General features: G+C 49.1%; 1 protein-coding gene across 1 annotated transcript; it reads right to left on the reverse strand.

The window, feature by feature from the left end:
• Positions 1 to 7,653: 7,653 nt before the first annotated feature.
• Positions 7,654 to 10,432, reverse strand: LOC121840690 (RING-H2 finger protein ATL7-like). Its single transcript, XM_042305529.1, has 3 exons — positions 10,344 to 10,432; positions 9,513 to 10,105; positions 7,654 to 9,356 (listed from the first exon to the last, which is right to left on the reverse strand). The coding sequence occupies exons 2-3, from the start codon at positions 9,848 to 9,850 to the stop codon at positions 9,281 to 9,283; spliced, it is 414 nt and encodes a 137-aa protein (XP_042161463.1). The 5' UTR covers positions 9,851 to 10,105; positions 10,344 to 10,432; the 3' UTR covers positions 7,654 to 9,280.
• Between the last annotated feature and the right edge of the window lie 5,080 nt (positions 10,433 to 15,512).

Consider the following 15,512-nt stretch of genomic DNA (forward strand, 5'->3'; position numbering starts at 1 on the left):
TCATTCATCAACCTACTCACAGTGTCTACTAGGTCCATATTTCTCTATTTAATGTCCTCATTCACCAACCTACTCACGGTGTCTTACTTCCGGCGCCGACAGAGATGGCCGCCTCGCTTCGCGTTCCTAGGAAACTATGCAGTTTTTTGTTTTTTTACGTGTTATTTCTTACACTAGTACCCCAGGTCATCTTAGGTTTCTTTACATACAGCCGAGAAGAACTACTGAATATAAGATCATTTCAACTCACCATCAGTACGACCAAGAATACTTTTGGTGGATCCTGTGTTCTGCCATATTTACAACCAGTGTTTAATGGATCACATGCAGCACCAAAAAAAACGACTCAGAAAAAGAGGGAAACTAGGTCCGGTCTTCTGTTCAGATGAGACGGGCACATTGCACCACTCCCTAGCATTCTTCTTGCCAATGTCCAGTCTCTTGACAACAAGGTTGATGAAATCCGAGCAAGGGTAGCATTCCAGAGGGACATCAGAGACTGTAACGTTCTTTGCTTCACGGAAACATGGCTAACTGGAGAGACGCAACCTACGGTGCAGCCAGCGGGTTTCTCCACGCTAGCGCCGACAGAAACAAACATCTTTCTGGTAAGAAGTCGGGCGGGGGCATTCTTATGGCCAACGTGACATGGTGTGATGAAAGAAACATACAGGAACTCAAATCCTTCTGTTCACCTGATTTAGAATTCCTCACAATCAAATGAAGACCGCATTATCTACCAAGAGAATTTCTTCGATTATAATCACAGCCGTATATATCCCCAAGCAGACACATCGATGGCTCTGAACGAACTTTATTTAACTCTCTGCAAACTGGAAACGATTTATCCGGAGGCTGCATTCATTCTAGCTGGGGATTTTAACAAGGCTAATCTGAAAACAAGACTCCTAAATTTTATCAGCATATCGATTGCGCAACCGGGGTGGAAAGACCCTGGATCATTGTTACTCTAATGGACGCATATAAGGCCCTGCCCCTCCCGGTTTCGGAAAAGCTGACCACGACTCCATTTTGTTGATCCCTGCCTACAGACAGAAACTAAAACAAGAAGCTCCTACTGAGGTCTGTCCAACGCTGGTCCGTTTAAGCTGACTCCACACTCCAAGACTGCTTCCATCACGTGGACTGGGAGATTTTCTGTTTAATGGTCAGACAACAACATTGACGAAACGCTGATACGGTGTCTACTAGGTTCATTAGAACTCTGTTGAAGATGTCGTCCTCATTAGCAACGATTAAAACATTCCCTAACCAGAAACCGTATTTCATTCTGTGAAACTGAAGGCACGAACCACTGCTTTTAATCAGGGCAAGGTGTCTGGTAACATGACTGAATACAAACAGTGCAGCTATTCCCTCCGCAAGGCTATCAGACAAGCTAAGCGTCAGTACAGAGACAAAGTAGAATCTCAATTTAACGGCTCAGCCACAAGAGGTATGTGGCAGGGTCTACAGTCAATCACGGACTACAGGAAGAAACCCAGCCCAGTCAACCAGGATGTCTTGCTCCCAGGCAGACTAAATAACTTTTTGCCCGCTATTTTGAGGACAATACAGTGCCACTTCACGGCCTGCAACGGAAACATGCGGTCTCCTTCACTGCAGCCGAAGTGAGTAAGACATTTAAACGTGTTAATTCTCGCAAGGCTGCAGGCCCAGACGGCATCCCCAGCCGCGTCTCAGAGCATGCGCAGACCAATGTGTTTACGGACATATTCAATCAATCCCTATACCAGTCTGCTGTTCCCACATGCTTCAAGAGGGCCACCATTGTTCCTGTTTAATGGCTAAGGTAACTGAGCTAAACGACTACCCATGGTGCACTACATCCGTCATCATGAAGTGCTTTGAGAGACTAGTCAAGGACCATATCACCTCCACCCTACCTGACACCCTTGACCCACTCCAATTTGCTTACCACCCAAATAGGTCCACAGACGATGCAATCTCAACCACACTGCACACTGCCCTAACCCATCTGGACAAGAGGAATACCTATTGAGAATGCTGTTCATTCGACTACAGCTCGGCATTCAACACCATAGTTTCTCTGTTTAATGAGACCCTGGGTCTCGACCCCGCCCTGTGCAACTGGGTACTGGACTTCCTGACGGGGCCCCCAGGTGGTGAGGGTAGGCAACAACATCTCCTCCCCGCTGATCCTCAACACTGGAGCCCCACAAGGGTCTGCTAGTTCTGAGCCCTCTCCTGTACTCCCTGTTCACCCACCTACGTGGCCACGCACGCCTCCAACTCAATCATCAAGTTTCGGACGACACAACAGTGGTAGGCTTGATTACCAACACTCACGAGTGTCTACAGGGAGGAGGTGATTTCTCGGAGTGTGGTGTCAGGAAAATAACCTCACACTCAACGTCAACAAAACTAAGGAGATGATTGTGGACTTCAGGAAACAGCAGAGGGAACACCCCCCATCCACATCGATGGAACAGTAGTGGAGAGGGTAGCAAGTTTTAAGTTCCTCGGCATACACATCACAGACAAACTGAATTGGTCCACTCACACAGACAGCATCGTGAGGAAGGCGCAGCAGCGCCTCTTCAACCTCAGGAGGCTGAAGAATTTCGGCTTGTCACCAAAAGCACTCATTCACAAACTTCTACAGGTGTCGAGAGCATCCTGGCGGGCTGTATCACCGCCTTATGGCAACTGCACCGCCCTCAACCGTAAGGCTCTCCAGAGGGTAGTGAGGTCTGCACAACGCATCACCGGGGCAAACTACCTGCCCTCCAGGACACCTACACCACCCGATGCTACAGGAAGGCCATAAAGATCATCAAGGACATCAACCATGGCCACTGCCTGTTCACCCCGCTGCCATCCAGAAGGCGAGGTCAGTACAGGTGCATCAAAGCTGGGACCGAGAGACTGAAAAACAGCTTCTATCTCAAGGCCATCAGACTGTTAAACAGCCACCACTAACATTGAGTGGATACTGCCAACACACTGTCAATGACACTGACTCTACTCCAGCCACTTTAATCATGGGAATTGATGGGAAATGATGTAAATGTATCGCTAGCCACTTTAAACAATGCTACCTTATATAATGTTACTTACCCTACATTGTTCATCTCATATGCATACGTTGATACTGTACTCTATATCATCGACTGCATCCTTATGTAATACATGTATCACTAGCCACTTTAACTATGCCACTTGGTTTACATACTTATCTCATATGTATATACTGTCCTCATATCATCTACTGTATCTTGCCTATGCTGCTCTTTACCATCACTCATTCATATATCCTTATGTACATATTCTTTATCCCCTTACACTGTGTATGGCAGTAGTTTTTTTTGGAATTGTTAGTTAGATTACTTGCTCGTTATTACTGCATTGTCGGAACTAGAAGAACAAGCATTTCGCTACACTCGCATTAACATCTGCTAACCATGTGTATGTGACAAATAAAATTTGATTTGATTTGATTTGATTTGTCTACTAGGTCCATATTTCTCTGTTTAATGGTCCTCATTCACCAACCTACTCACAGTGTCTACTAGGTCCATATTTCTCTGTTTAATGGTCCTCATTCACCAACCTACTCACGGTGTCTACTAGGTCCATATTTCTCTGTTTAATGGTCCTCATTCACCAACCTACTCACGGTGTCTACTAGGTCCATATTTCTCTGTTTAATGGTCCTCATTCACCAACCTACTCACGGTGTCTACGAGGTCTATATTTCTCTGTTTAATGGTCCTCATTCACCAACCTACTCACGGTGTCTACTAGGTCCATATTTCTCTATTTAATGGTCCTCATTCACCAACCTACTCATGGTGTCTACTAGGTCCATATTTCTCTGTTTAATGGTCCTCATTCACCAACCTACTCACAGTGTCTACTAGGTCCATATTTCTCTGTTTAATGGTCCTCATTCACCAACCTACTCATGGTGTCTACTAGGTCCATATTTCTCTGTTTAATGGTCCTCATTCACCAACCTACTCACGGTGTCTACTAGGTCCATATTTCTCTGTTTAATGGTCCTCATTCACCAACCTACTCACGGTGTCTACTAGGTCCATATTTCTCTGTTTAATGGTCCTCATTCACCAACCTACTCACGGTGTCTACTAGGTCCATATTTCTCTGTTTAATGGTCCTCATTCACCAACCTACTCACGGTGTCTACTAGGTCCATATTTCTCTGTTTAATGGTCCTCATTCACCAACCTACTCACGGTGTCTACTAGGTCCATATTTCTCTGTTTAATGGTCCTCATTCACCAACCTACTCACGGTGTCTACTAGGTCCATATTTCTCTGTTTAATGGTCCTCATTCACCAACCTACTCACGGTGTCTACTAGGTCCATATTTCTCTGTTTAATGGTCCTCATTCACCAACCTACTCACAGTGTCTACTAGGTCCATATTTCTCTGTTTAATGGTCCTCATTCACCAACCTGCACGGAGCTACCAGTCTGCAAGGAGCTGCCAGTCTGTAAGGAGCTGCCAGTCTGCACGGAGCCGCCAGAGCTGTCAGCCTACATGGAGCAGCCAGAGCTGTCAGTCTGCATGAAGCAGCCAGAGATGTCAGTCTGCATAGAGCAGCCAGTCTGCAAGGAGCTGTCAGTCTGCAAGGAGCTGTCAGTCTGCAAGGAGCTGTCAGTCTGCACGGAGCTGTCAGTCTGCACAGAGCTGTCAGTCTGCACGGAGCTGTCAGTCTGCACGGAGCTGTCAGTCTGCAAGGAGTTGCCAGGCTGCAAGGAGCAGCCAGTCAGCACGGAGCCGCCAGAGCTGTCAGTCTGTAAGAAGCCGCCAGAGCTGTCAGCCTATATGGAGCAGCTAGTGCCGCCAGTCTGCCCAGCGCCGCCAGTCTGCCCAGCGCCGTCAGTCTGCCCAGCATCGCCAGTCTGCCCAGCATCACCAGTCTGCCCAGCACCGCCAGTCTGCCCAGCGTCGCCAGTCTGCCCAGCGCCGCCAGGCTGCCCAGCGCCGCCAGATCTGCCAGTCAGCCAGACTCTTCCAGATCTGCCAGTCAGCCAGACTCTTCCAGATCTGCCAGTCAACCAGACTCTTCCAGATCTGCCAGTCAACCAGACTCTTCCAGATCTGCCAGTCAACCAGACTCTTCCAGATCTGCCAGTCAACCAGACTCTTCCAGATCTGCCAGTCAACCAGACTCTTCCAGATCTGCCAGTCAACCAGACTCTTCCAGATCTGCCAGTCAATCAGACTCTTCCAGATCCGCCAGTCAGCCGGGATCTGCCAGAACTGCCAGTTCCAGGATCTGCCAGTCAACCAGGATCCGCCAGTCGGCCAGATCCGCCAGTCAATCCGCCAGAACTGCCAGTTCCAGGATCTGCCAGTCAGCCAGGGCCAGTCTGCCAGGAGAGACCGCCAGTCCGCCACCAGGATCCGCCAGTCGCCAGGATCCGCCAGTCTGCCAGGATCCGCCAGTCAGCCAGGATCCGCCAGAACTGCCAGTCGGCCAGGATCTGCCAGTCAGCCAGGATCCGCCAGTCTGCCAGGATCCGCCAGTCTGCCAGGATCCGCCAGTCTGCCAGGATCCGCCAGTCAGCCAGGATCCGCCAGAAGTGCCAGTCTGCCAGGATCCGCCAGTCTGCCAGGATCCAGTCTGCCAGGATCCGCCAGGATCCGCCAGTCTGCCAGGATCCGCCAGTCTGCCAGGATCCGCCAGTCTGCCAGGATTCGCCAGATCTGCCAGTGCCAGGATCTGCCAGTCGGCCAGGATCTGCCAGTCGGCCAGGATCTGCCAGTCGGCCAGGATCTGCCAGTCGGCCAGGATCCGCCAGTCTGCCAGGATCAGTTAGATCCGCCATTCAGCCAGGATCCGCCAGTCTGCCAGGATCCGCCAGTCTGCCAGGATCCGCCAGTCAGCCAGGATCCGCCATTCAGCCAGGATCCACCAGTCAGCCAGGATCCGCCAGTCTGCCAGGATCCACCAGTCAGCCAGGATCCGCCAGAAGTGCCAGTCAGCCAGGATCTGCCGGAACCACCAGCCAGCCAGGATCTGGTAGATCCATCAACCTGCCTGAGCTTCCTCTCACTCCTGAGCTTCCTCTCACTCCTGAGCTCTCACTCCTGAGCTTCCTCTCACTCCTGAGCTTCCCCTCGGTCCCGAGCTTCCCCTCGGTCCCGAGCTTCCCCTCGGTCCCGAGCTACCTCAGTCCAGTGGGGCCCGTTGTTAGGTTTCCTAGGCCAAGGTTAGCGGCGAGGGTCGCCACTCAAGGGACACTAAGGAGGTGGACTAAGACAATTATGGAGTGGGGTCCACGTCCAGCACCAGAGCCGCCACCGCGGACAGATGCCCACCCAGACCCTCCCCTACAGGTTTAGGTTGTGCGTTCGGGAGTCCGCACCTTAGGGGGGTTCTGTCACGCCCTGGTCAAAGTATTTTGTGTTTATCTTTATGTATTTGGTCAGGCCAGGGTGTGGCATGGGGTTTTTGTAATTGTGGTGTGTTTGTCTTGGGGTTTTGGTGGTGGTATTGGGATTGTAGCTTAGTGGGTTATCTAGCAAAGTCTATGGCTGTCTGGAGTGGTTCTCAATCAGAGGCAGGTGCTTATCGTTGTCTCTGATTGGGAACCATATTTAGGCAGCCATATTCTTTGAGTTTGTCGTGGGTGATTGTCCTTAGTGTCCTATGTGTAGTCTCGGTTAGTTTGCACTAGATAGGCTGTTTCGATTACGTTTATTGTTTTGTGTAGTGTTCGTGTTTCTTTATTTGATTAAACATGAATCTCAATCGACACGCTGCAGTTTGGTCCGACTCTCCTTCATCACCACTAGAAAACCGTTACAGTGAAATTCCACAGTGTGCCATCACAGCAGCAAGATTTGTGACCTGTTGCCACGAGAAAAGGGCAAACAGTGAAGAACACACACCATTGTAAATACAACCCATATCTATGCTTGTTTATTTTATCTTGTGTCCTTTACCATTTGTACATTGTTAAAACACTGTATATATATATAATATGACATTTGTAATGTCTTTATTGTTTTGAAACTTCTGTTTGTGTGATGTTTACTGTTAATTTTTATTGTTTATTTCACTTTATATATTCACTTTATATATTATCTACCTCACTTGCTTTGATAGACAGAGACAGAGAGACGGGCAGAGAGACAGAGAGAGAGACAGGCAGATAGACAGAGAGAGAGATATAGGCAGATAGACAGACAAACAGAGAGACAGGTAGGCAGACAGAGACAAACAGACAGCATGTCCTAGGGTTAGTGTCTCAGTGTTTTGGGTCTACCATTTGTATGCAACATTTCCTGTAATTGAATGAGTCATACAAACTGTCACATAAAAGCGTAATATATTTGTTATCCTACAGCTCCCTCCTCTTTTCCAACTAAGAGAGGAAAAAAACAATAGTTAGTCATTAACGGGAGATATGTAGAAAGAGAAAGAGAAACTACAACATTCTGATGTACTGTATGTATGGGGGTTAGGCTAGATAACAGGGTGGATGGAGCACGGCCCTGACTAAAAGTAGTATACTATATAAGGAATGGTATGTATGGGGGTTAGATTAGATACCAGGGTGGATGGAGCACGGCCCTGACTAAAAGTAGTATACTATATAAGGAATGGTATGTATGGGGCTTAGATTAGATAACAGGGTGGATGGAGCACGGCCCTGACTAAAAGTAGTATACTATATAAGGAATGGTATGTATGGGGGTTAGATTAGATAACAGGGTGGATGGAGCACGGCCCTGACTAAAAGTAGTATACTATATAAGGAATGGTATGTATGGGGGTTAGATTAGATAACAGGGTGGATGGAGCACGGCCCTGACTAAAAGTAGTATACTATATAAGGAATGGTATGTATGGGGGTTAGATTAGATAACAGGGTGGATGGAGCACGGCCCTGACTAAAAGTAGTATACTATATAAGGAATGGTATGTATGGGGGTTAGATTAGATAACAGGGTGGATGGAGCACGGCCCTGACTAAAAGTAGTATACTATATAAGGAATGGTATGTATGGGGGTTAGGCTAGATAACAGGGTGGATGGAGCACGGCCCTGACTAAAAGTAGTATACTATATAAGGAATGGTATGTATGGGGGTTAGATTAGATAACAGGGTGGATGGAGCACGGCCCTGACTAAAAGTAGTATACTATATAAGGAATGGTATGTATGGGGGTTAGATTAGATAACAGGGTGGATGGAGCACGGCCCTGACTAAAAATAGTATACTATATAAGGAATGGTATGTATGGGGGTTAGATTAGATACCAGGGTGGATGGAGCACGGCCCTGACTAAAAGTAGTATACTATATAAGGAATGGTATGTATGGGGGTTAGATTAGATAACAGGGTGGATGGAGCACGGCCCTGACTAAAAATAGTATACTATATAAGGAATGGTATGTATGGGGGTTAGATTAGATACCAGGGTGGATGGAGCACGGCCCTGACTAAAAGTAGTATACTATATAAGGAATGGTATGTATGGGGGTTAGATTAGATAACAGGGTGGATGGAGCACGGCCCTGACTAAAAGTAGTATACTATATAAGGAATGGTATGTATGGGGGTTAGATTAGATAACAGGGTGGATGGAGCACGGCCCTGACTAAAAGTAGTATACTATATAAGGAATGGTATGTATGGGGGTTAGATTAGATAACAGGGTGGATGGAGCACGGCCCTGACTAAAAGTAGTATACTATATAAGGAATGGTATGTATGGGGGTTAGATTAGATAACAGGGTGGATGGAGCACGGCCCTGACTAAAAGTAGGATACTATATAAGGAATGGTATGTATGGGGGTTAGATTAGATAACAGGGTGGATGGAGCACGGCCCTGATCAAAAGAGTTTGTTCTTAACTGACTATCTGTCTGTCTGTCTGTCTGTCTGTCTGTCTGTCTGTCTGTCTGTCTGTCTGTCTGTGTGTCTGTCTGTCTGTCTATTCATAACTTCCTTTTCCTCAATCCATTTAATATCCATTTAATATCTCATTTTTTATTTCCTCCACCTATCCATCCTTTATTATTAACATTATAATTTAACCCTTATTTTACCAGGTAAGTTGACTGAGAACATTACACATACCCAAAGTCAATCAAACACAAAGCATATGAATAATTGGTTCAATCTTGCTTCATTATGGAAAATCACCGGTCGGTCCTGTTTTATGAATTCGCTTCATTACTCAATGAGTATCTCCTACTCTGAAATGGGAAAATCCAGGCTTCTTTTTCTCTGCTCTTCGTCTTCTCGGTTTACAGTACATTGTGCTTCATCCTCCTCAGGAAATTCTGTAGTTTGAGCCTCAGGCCACAATGCCTTGATGGAGAACTAGAGGACAGGAGAGAAGGGGGAAATAAACAGGAGAGAGAGAGAGAGACCAAAAGATACAGAACTAAATGTTAGGAAGATCAGAGAACAGAGGAAGTTTTCTCCAGGTTTCTAAATCAGTCTATCAATCCATCCACCTTTGCCTGGGGTACTCACCATGTGTACTGTGTAGTGGTCTGTGTCTGTCTGTTAGCTCCCTTCCACTCTTCCTCCTCTTCCTCCTCCTCCTCTTCCTGTTGTCTGTCTAGTATCTGGTCCCAGATCTCAGTGTTAACCCACAGCGACCCCGACAAGGTGAGGCTGGGCTCGGTGCAGGTTATCCAACGGCACAGGGGGCAGCAGACTGTCAGTAGTCCGCTCTGGAGCCTGGACATCGCCTGCAAGCACAGCCCACAGAATGTGTGCTTACAGTGGAGCATCCGAGGGAACTTCTCCCTGCGAGTGTAGGGCTGGAGGCAGACACAGCACTCCATGTCCTCGCTCATCAGACTCATGGCTGGCTGGGGTGTGGATGGATGGACGGATGGATGGATGGACGGCTGGATGTATGGATGGACGGATGGATGGATGGACAGACGGCTGGAGCGCAGAGGAATTCTGGACGGAGAGTCAGTGTCTTCGCAGGAAGACGTGGGGTTTAAACGCTGGTCTGAGGTTAGTGTTCCCCTTGTGGTTTAATAAGGTCCTGGTTTGGATTTGATGAGGATGAGCTGATCCTAGATCTGTGCTTAGGAGCGTAGGTCAGGAACCTGCAAAAGACATTAAGATGTTAAATTAAATTAGACTCATTGACTTCCTCACTGGCACTATGTAAACATATCTAATGTGATAACGTATCTTAAATCAACAGGCTGTCAGGTTTTTCTGATAAGCCATGAAGAAAAAATATCTTGAAAAATATCACACACATTTATAGCATCCATAGTTATCAGATATAGACAAACCTTTTCACTTTTATCATTATCAATGAGACAATATTTTACTTACAGGTTCTGGAAGATTTTCAGCACAGCGACCAACTATCCTACGACAAAACTTTGTGTGTGAGAGAGAAGAGTGTGTGTGCTTCTATTTTAAGCTTTGGGGAAGGAGACTAAATTGTTTGTTATTTTCCCAGAAAGGGCGGTCTCTCACCTCCTCTACTCTCAGGTGAGGCAGGAAAGTTCCATGGAACGAGTTAAACACTTCTAGGTCACTTCTATAGCATGGTAGGACACTTCAGGAGAATTGCCAGGGTTGCATAGTGTCAGTGGAATTCTAAATTCCTCTGTATTATTTCCCAATCAGAATTAAATACTCTGTCAATGCATTCGAAGGGTTTGTAAGACCCAATATTTTTATAAGAAATGGACAGAGCCCCGGTCTTAAAAGTCAGGTAACAGCGTTTAATTCAAGAGAGTACTGGGTACATACACATTTTTCCACAGGTTATAAACTGAAAATGACGTCAGCGTTTTCTACATGTTTTATCTCTTCATGACACTGGTAGAAAGGCCCTATAGTTCTCGAGCCTGAAGCCAAGGTCAGTCAGTGTAGATAGCATTCTAGACAGTCTGGAGATAGTCCGTCCCTGCCATCTGGAGATAGTTCATTCATTTGTACAAAGGAACAGACCGTCATTGTTACTAAACTCCTGACTATATACAATTGGGAATGGGAGTAAAAAGAAAATGCATATATGTACAGTACATAATCGCATTTGGACTAGTCAGTCCTGATTGAAATGTAGACATAATTAGTCATCATTGATAAAAATTCCCTTAACATGTAGAGACATTTTCAGGGCAGGTGTTCATGTCTACACTGAGTGTACAAAACATTATGAACACCTGCTCTTTCCATGGACACAGACTGACCAGGTGAATCCAGGTGAAAGCTATGATCCCTTATTGATGTCACTTGTTACATCCAATTCTATCAGTGTTGATGAAGGGGAGGAGACGGGTTAAAGAAGGATTTTTAAGCCTTGAGACAATTGAGACGTGGATTGTATACCTGTGCCATTCAGAAGACCAAATATTTAACCCTCCCGTGGTCCTGGGGTCAGTGTGACCCAGGTCCTGTGGAGGGCTCCCGCTCTGCGCTCTGCGCTCGCGGGTCAGAGCGACCCAGGTCCTGTGTTTCCAGGGCTCTCGCTCTGCGCTGGCGGGTCAGAGCGACCCAGCCAGCCGCTGCACAGGTCCGGACCTGTGCTCCGCTGTGTGCTAGAGAGCAGCCGAGTGTTGTAGTTGCGCTCTGGGCTCGCGGGTCAGAGCGACCCAGGCCCTGTGTTCCAGGGCTCTGCGCTTGCTCTCCCGAGTCAGAGCGACCGTGCCAGCCACTGGCGAGGCGTGTGCCTCTGAGCGTAAGTAGAGTCTGCGAGTGTGGCGAGGCTGTGCTCTGGGCTCACCGCTCTGTGCTCTGTGCTCTGTCCTCTGTGCTCTGCGCTCTCGGGTCAGAGCGACCCTGCCAGCCAGTGGCGAGGCGTGTGCCGTCGCGCGTAGTAGAGTGTCTACGAGTGTGGCGAGGCTGTGCTCTGGGCTCACCCGCCTGCGCTCTGGGCTCTGGGCTCTGCTCTCGTGGGTCAGGCGCAGAGCCAGCCGGCCGCTGCACAGGTCCGGACCTGTGCTCCGCTGTGTGCTAGAGAGCAGCCGAGTGTTCTTGTTGCTCGGCTGGGGGTTGGGTCGACTGCACAGGGCTACACAGGTGCGCGCAAGCGAGCCTTGGCAGTTTCAGGTCTCGGTATCCCCTGCGACAGAGAGGATACTAATATTGTCATCGGCGCCCACCCACACCAACCCGCACCCACACACACACACACACACACACACACACACACACACAGTGACCGGGCGCCCAACCGTGCCAAGTGCGCTCTTCCCGCAGCTCAGCGGACCTGGCGGCTCCACCGATCGGCTATGGCTGCAAGAGTTTTACGGCCGCGCAGGTTCTAGAACAGATCTTGTCCAGCGTGGACCAAGAAGACTACTGATTGCCAGGAGGAGGAAGAGGAAGAGGTTTCGGAAGACGAAGACGGGAGGAATACAACCCCGAGCGTCGCGAGGTCGACGATGCCTCTTCTCCTCTTCTGAGGAAGAGCAGCAGCCCGAGGAAGAGCCGCCCGAGGACCGCGACGAGGAAGAGATCTCCCTCGGCCCCGGACTGACGGGAGCCGCCGTTGCTGTCGAAGAACGGCAAAATCGAGTGGTCCCCCGTGGCCTACGGCCGCCACCGCGGGCCCCTGGCGATCTGCCGCGCCAGGCCGGGACCAGACTCGGGCCCCACGGCCTATGCCGCGACGCAGGCCCGCGACATCGCGCCCGCCTTCCACCTGTTTGTCACGCCGGCGATAGAAAGGATAATTGTGGAAATGACGAACCTGCACGGGGCCAGAAAATACGGCGACGGCTGGCGACCCATGGACGCCACGGACCTGCGCGCCTACCTAGGGCTGCTGATCTAGCGGGCGTCTACAGGTCCCGGGCGAGGCCGCGGCAAGCCTGTGGGACGCCGAGAGCGGCAGGACCGTGTTCCGAGCCACCATGTCGCTCAGGTCTTTCACAGGTACCGAGGCTGCTGCGATTCGACGACCGCCAGTCGAGACCCGCCAGACTCGCCACGGACAAACTCGCAGCCACGAGAGGTCTGGGACCTGTGGGAGGCGGCTGCCGGCCTCTACAACCCGGGGCCCGACGTGACGGTGGACGCAGCAACTGGTCCCGTTCAGAGGTACTGTGCTTGCGCTTGTGCGTGCGTGCGATGTGCTTACATGTCTATACAGAGCGTGTGTGACACAACGGTTGGCCCTTTTGTCTACCCGCTGCACCACGGTAAAGCACACTAATGTCTTGTCCCCTTTCCAAAAGGGCTGTCCCTTCCGTCAGTACATCCCCAGCAAGCCGCCAAATACATGGGCATCAAGTCGTGGGTGGCCTGCGACACTCAAGTCCAGCTACGCTTGGAAGATGCAAGTGTACACCGGCAAAGGCGGCGGAGGCCCCGAGAAGAACCAGGGGATGCATCGTCCTCGATCTGACAACGGGCCTGAGCGGTCGCAACGTCACCTGCGACAACTTCTTCACCTCCTGACCTGGGCCAGCGGCTCCTCGAGAGGAACCTCACCATGGTGGGCACGGTGAGGAAGGAACAAGGCCGAGCTCCGCCCGCTGCTCGAGTCCAGGGGCAGACAGGTCCTGTCCTCCAGGTTCGCCTTCACGCCCACCGCCACTCTGGTGTCCTACCACGGGCAAAGAGAAACAAGAACGTGCTACTCTTGAGCACGCTGCACACAGAGGGCCACATCAGCGATCGCGCGACAAGAAGCCGGCCCTCATCCTAGACTACAACTGCAACAAGGGCGGCGTGGACAACCTAGACAAGGTGGTGGGCACCTACAGCTGCAGACAGGATGACTGCCCTGGCTCCCTGGTCGTCTTCCACAACATCCTCGACGTGTCCTCCTACAAACGCCTTTGTCATATGGCGAGAGATCAAGCCTGACTGGATGCCTGGCAAAGTGAACAAGCGCAGGGTGTTCCTCGAGCAGCCAAAAGGCACTCGTGAAGCCGCTGATCCAAAGAAGGCAGCATCTGCCCGCACCGGCGGCGTCAGCCCTTGTCAAAGTCCTACAGAGTGCGGCGGCGCTCCTGATCAACAGAGCCAGGCCCCGCCCGTGCCCCTGCCACCACCGGGGCAAGTAAGAGGAAGAGGTGTCAGCTCTGCCCACCCAAGAAGGACTCAAGACACACACGGTGTGCTGCAGGTAAGAAATACATCTGCAAAGGCTGTTCACACGCCTACTGTCACACTTGCGCACATTGGGCCTTTAGCCAGGACGGGACAGGGTGACCCGGAGGACGCTGGGACTAGACACAGTACCAGGACCACGGAGGTTAAGTGCCTTTGAACGGATATGGTAGTAGGTGCCAAGCACACCGGTTTGTGCAAGAACTGCAATGCTGCTTTTTCACGCCTCAACAGTTTCCCGTGTATCATGAATGGTCCACCACCCAAAGGACATCCAGCCAACTAGACACAACTTTGGCATGAACGGGCAAGGATCCTTGTGGAACGCTTAATAGAACCCTCTGGGACTTGTAGAACCTCTCTGTGGACTTGTAGAACCTCTCTGTGTACTTGTACTTGTAGAACCCTCTGTGTCCTTGTGGAACGCTTTAATAGAACCCTCTCTGTGGACTGTTAGAACCTCTGTGGACTTTAGAACCCTCTGTGTACTTGTAGATCCCTCTCTGTGTACGTGCCTGGTTATTGTAGTGTTAATGTACAGAATCAGTTCAATGGAGCGTTATCTCTTCTAGATAAGAGACACAGTTCAATGGAAGAAATTTTTTGAACTTCTCCTATGACCCTTTAATGACTCACTTATCTTACAGTATATTGTTTACCTGTATATTGTGAATGAGGTTTTTATAGTGTATATGGATCCCAGGACTCCATGGAATTGTCAGGTGTTAATGAGTGAGTGGGCTGTCCAGTTGTTTTACCATAAACATCTGATGAATTGATGGATGAATGAAACACCAATCAGGAGAGTTTCAGGCTGCTGTGTTGTTTTAACTTTAAAGTCACGTGTTTCTAATAAAATCAAGTCACAAGTTCAGTGGAAACCTTGTCAACAACCCACCTAACCAGTCAATTAGAGAACAGTCTCCTGTTGAAACCGGATTGTTTTTCAATTGACAACTTATGACGGCTCTACTTTTTGTTCAACTGGAAATTCCAGGTGAAACAGGCTTGTCTATTCACCATGTCAGCTAAGTGCCACGCACGCACAACAGACACACACAAACAAACACTAAGTATAAAGAACCACCAAACATGTGTTCTTTAAAATCGCCTGCGAAGCAGGTTAATATATTCCATGAACGAAACATACAATTTCACGTGAAATAATTAAGCAGGAAATGTGGGTGTATCTCACAAATGAATTCCTATCATTAAAGGACCAGAACAAGAGACTGATGGATCTTTGTCAAAGTCTTCTGCTGGTTTCTAATGGTTATTTTTCTGCGCGTTCTAGGAAACTATGCAGTTTTTTGTTTTTTTACGTGTTATTTCTTACACTAGTACCCCAGGTCATCTTAGGTTTCTTTACATACAGCCGACAAGAACTACTGAATATAAGATCAGCGTCAACTCACCATCAGTACGACCAAG

Source organism: Oncorhynchus tshawytscha, linkage group LG02 (assembly GCF_018296145.1).
Source record: "Oncorhynchus tshawytscha isolate Ot180627B linkage group LG02, Otsh_v2.0, whole genome shotgun sequence".
Taxonomy (NCBI): Eukaryota; Metazoa; Chordata; class Actinopteri; order Salmoniformes; family Salmonidae; genus Oncorhynchus; species Oncorhynchus tshawytscha.

Excerpts from the sequence above, each read along its gene's own strand:
- LOC121840690 (XM_042305529.1), bottom strand. The coding sequence starts at position 9,850 with ATGAGTCTGATGAGCGAGGACATGGAGTGCTGTGTCTGCCTCCAGCCC. Across the intron at positions 9,357-9,512 it reads ACCACTACACAGTACACATG|TTCTCCATCAAGGCATTGTG; the intron begins GTGAGTACCCCA and ends CCTGTCCTCTAG.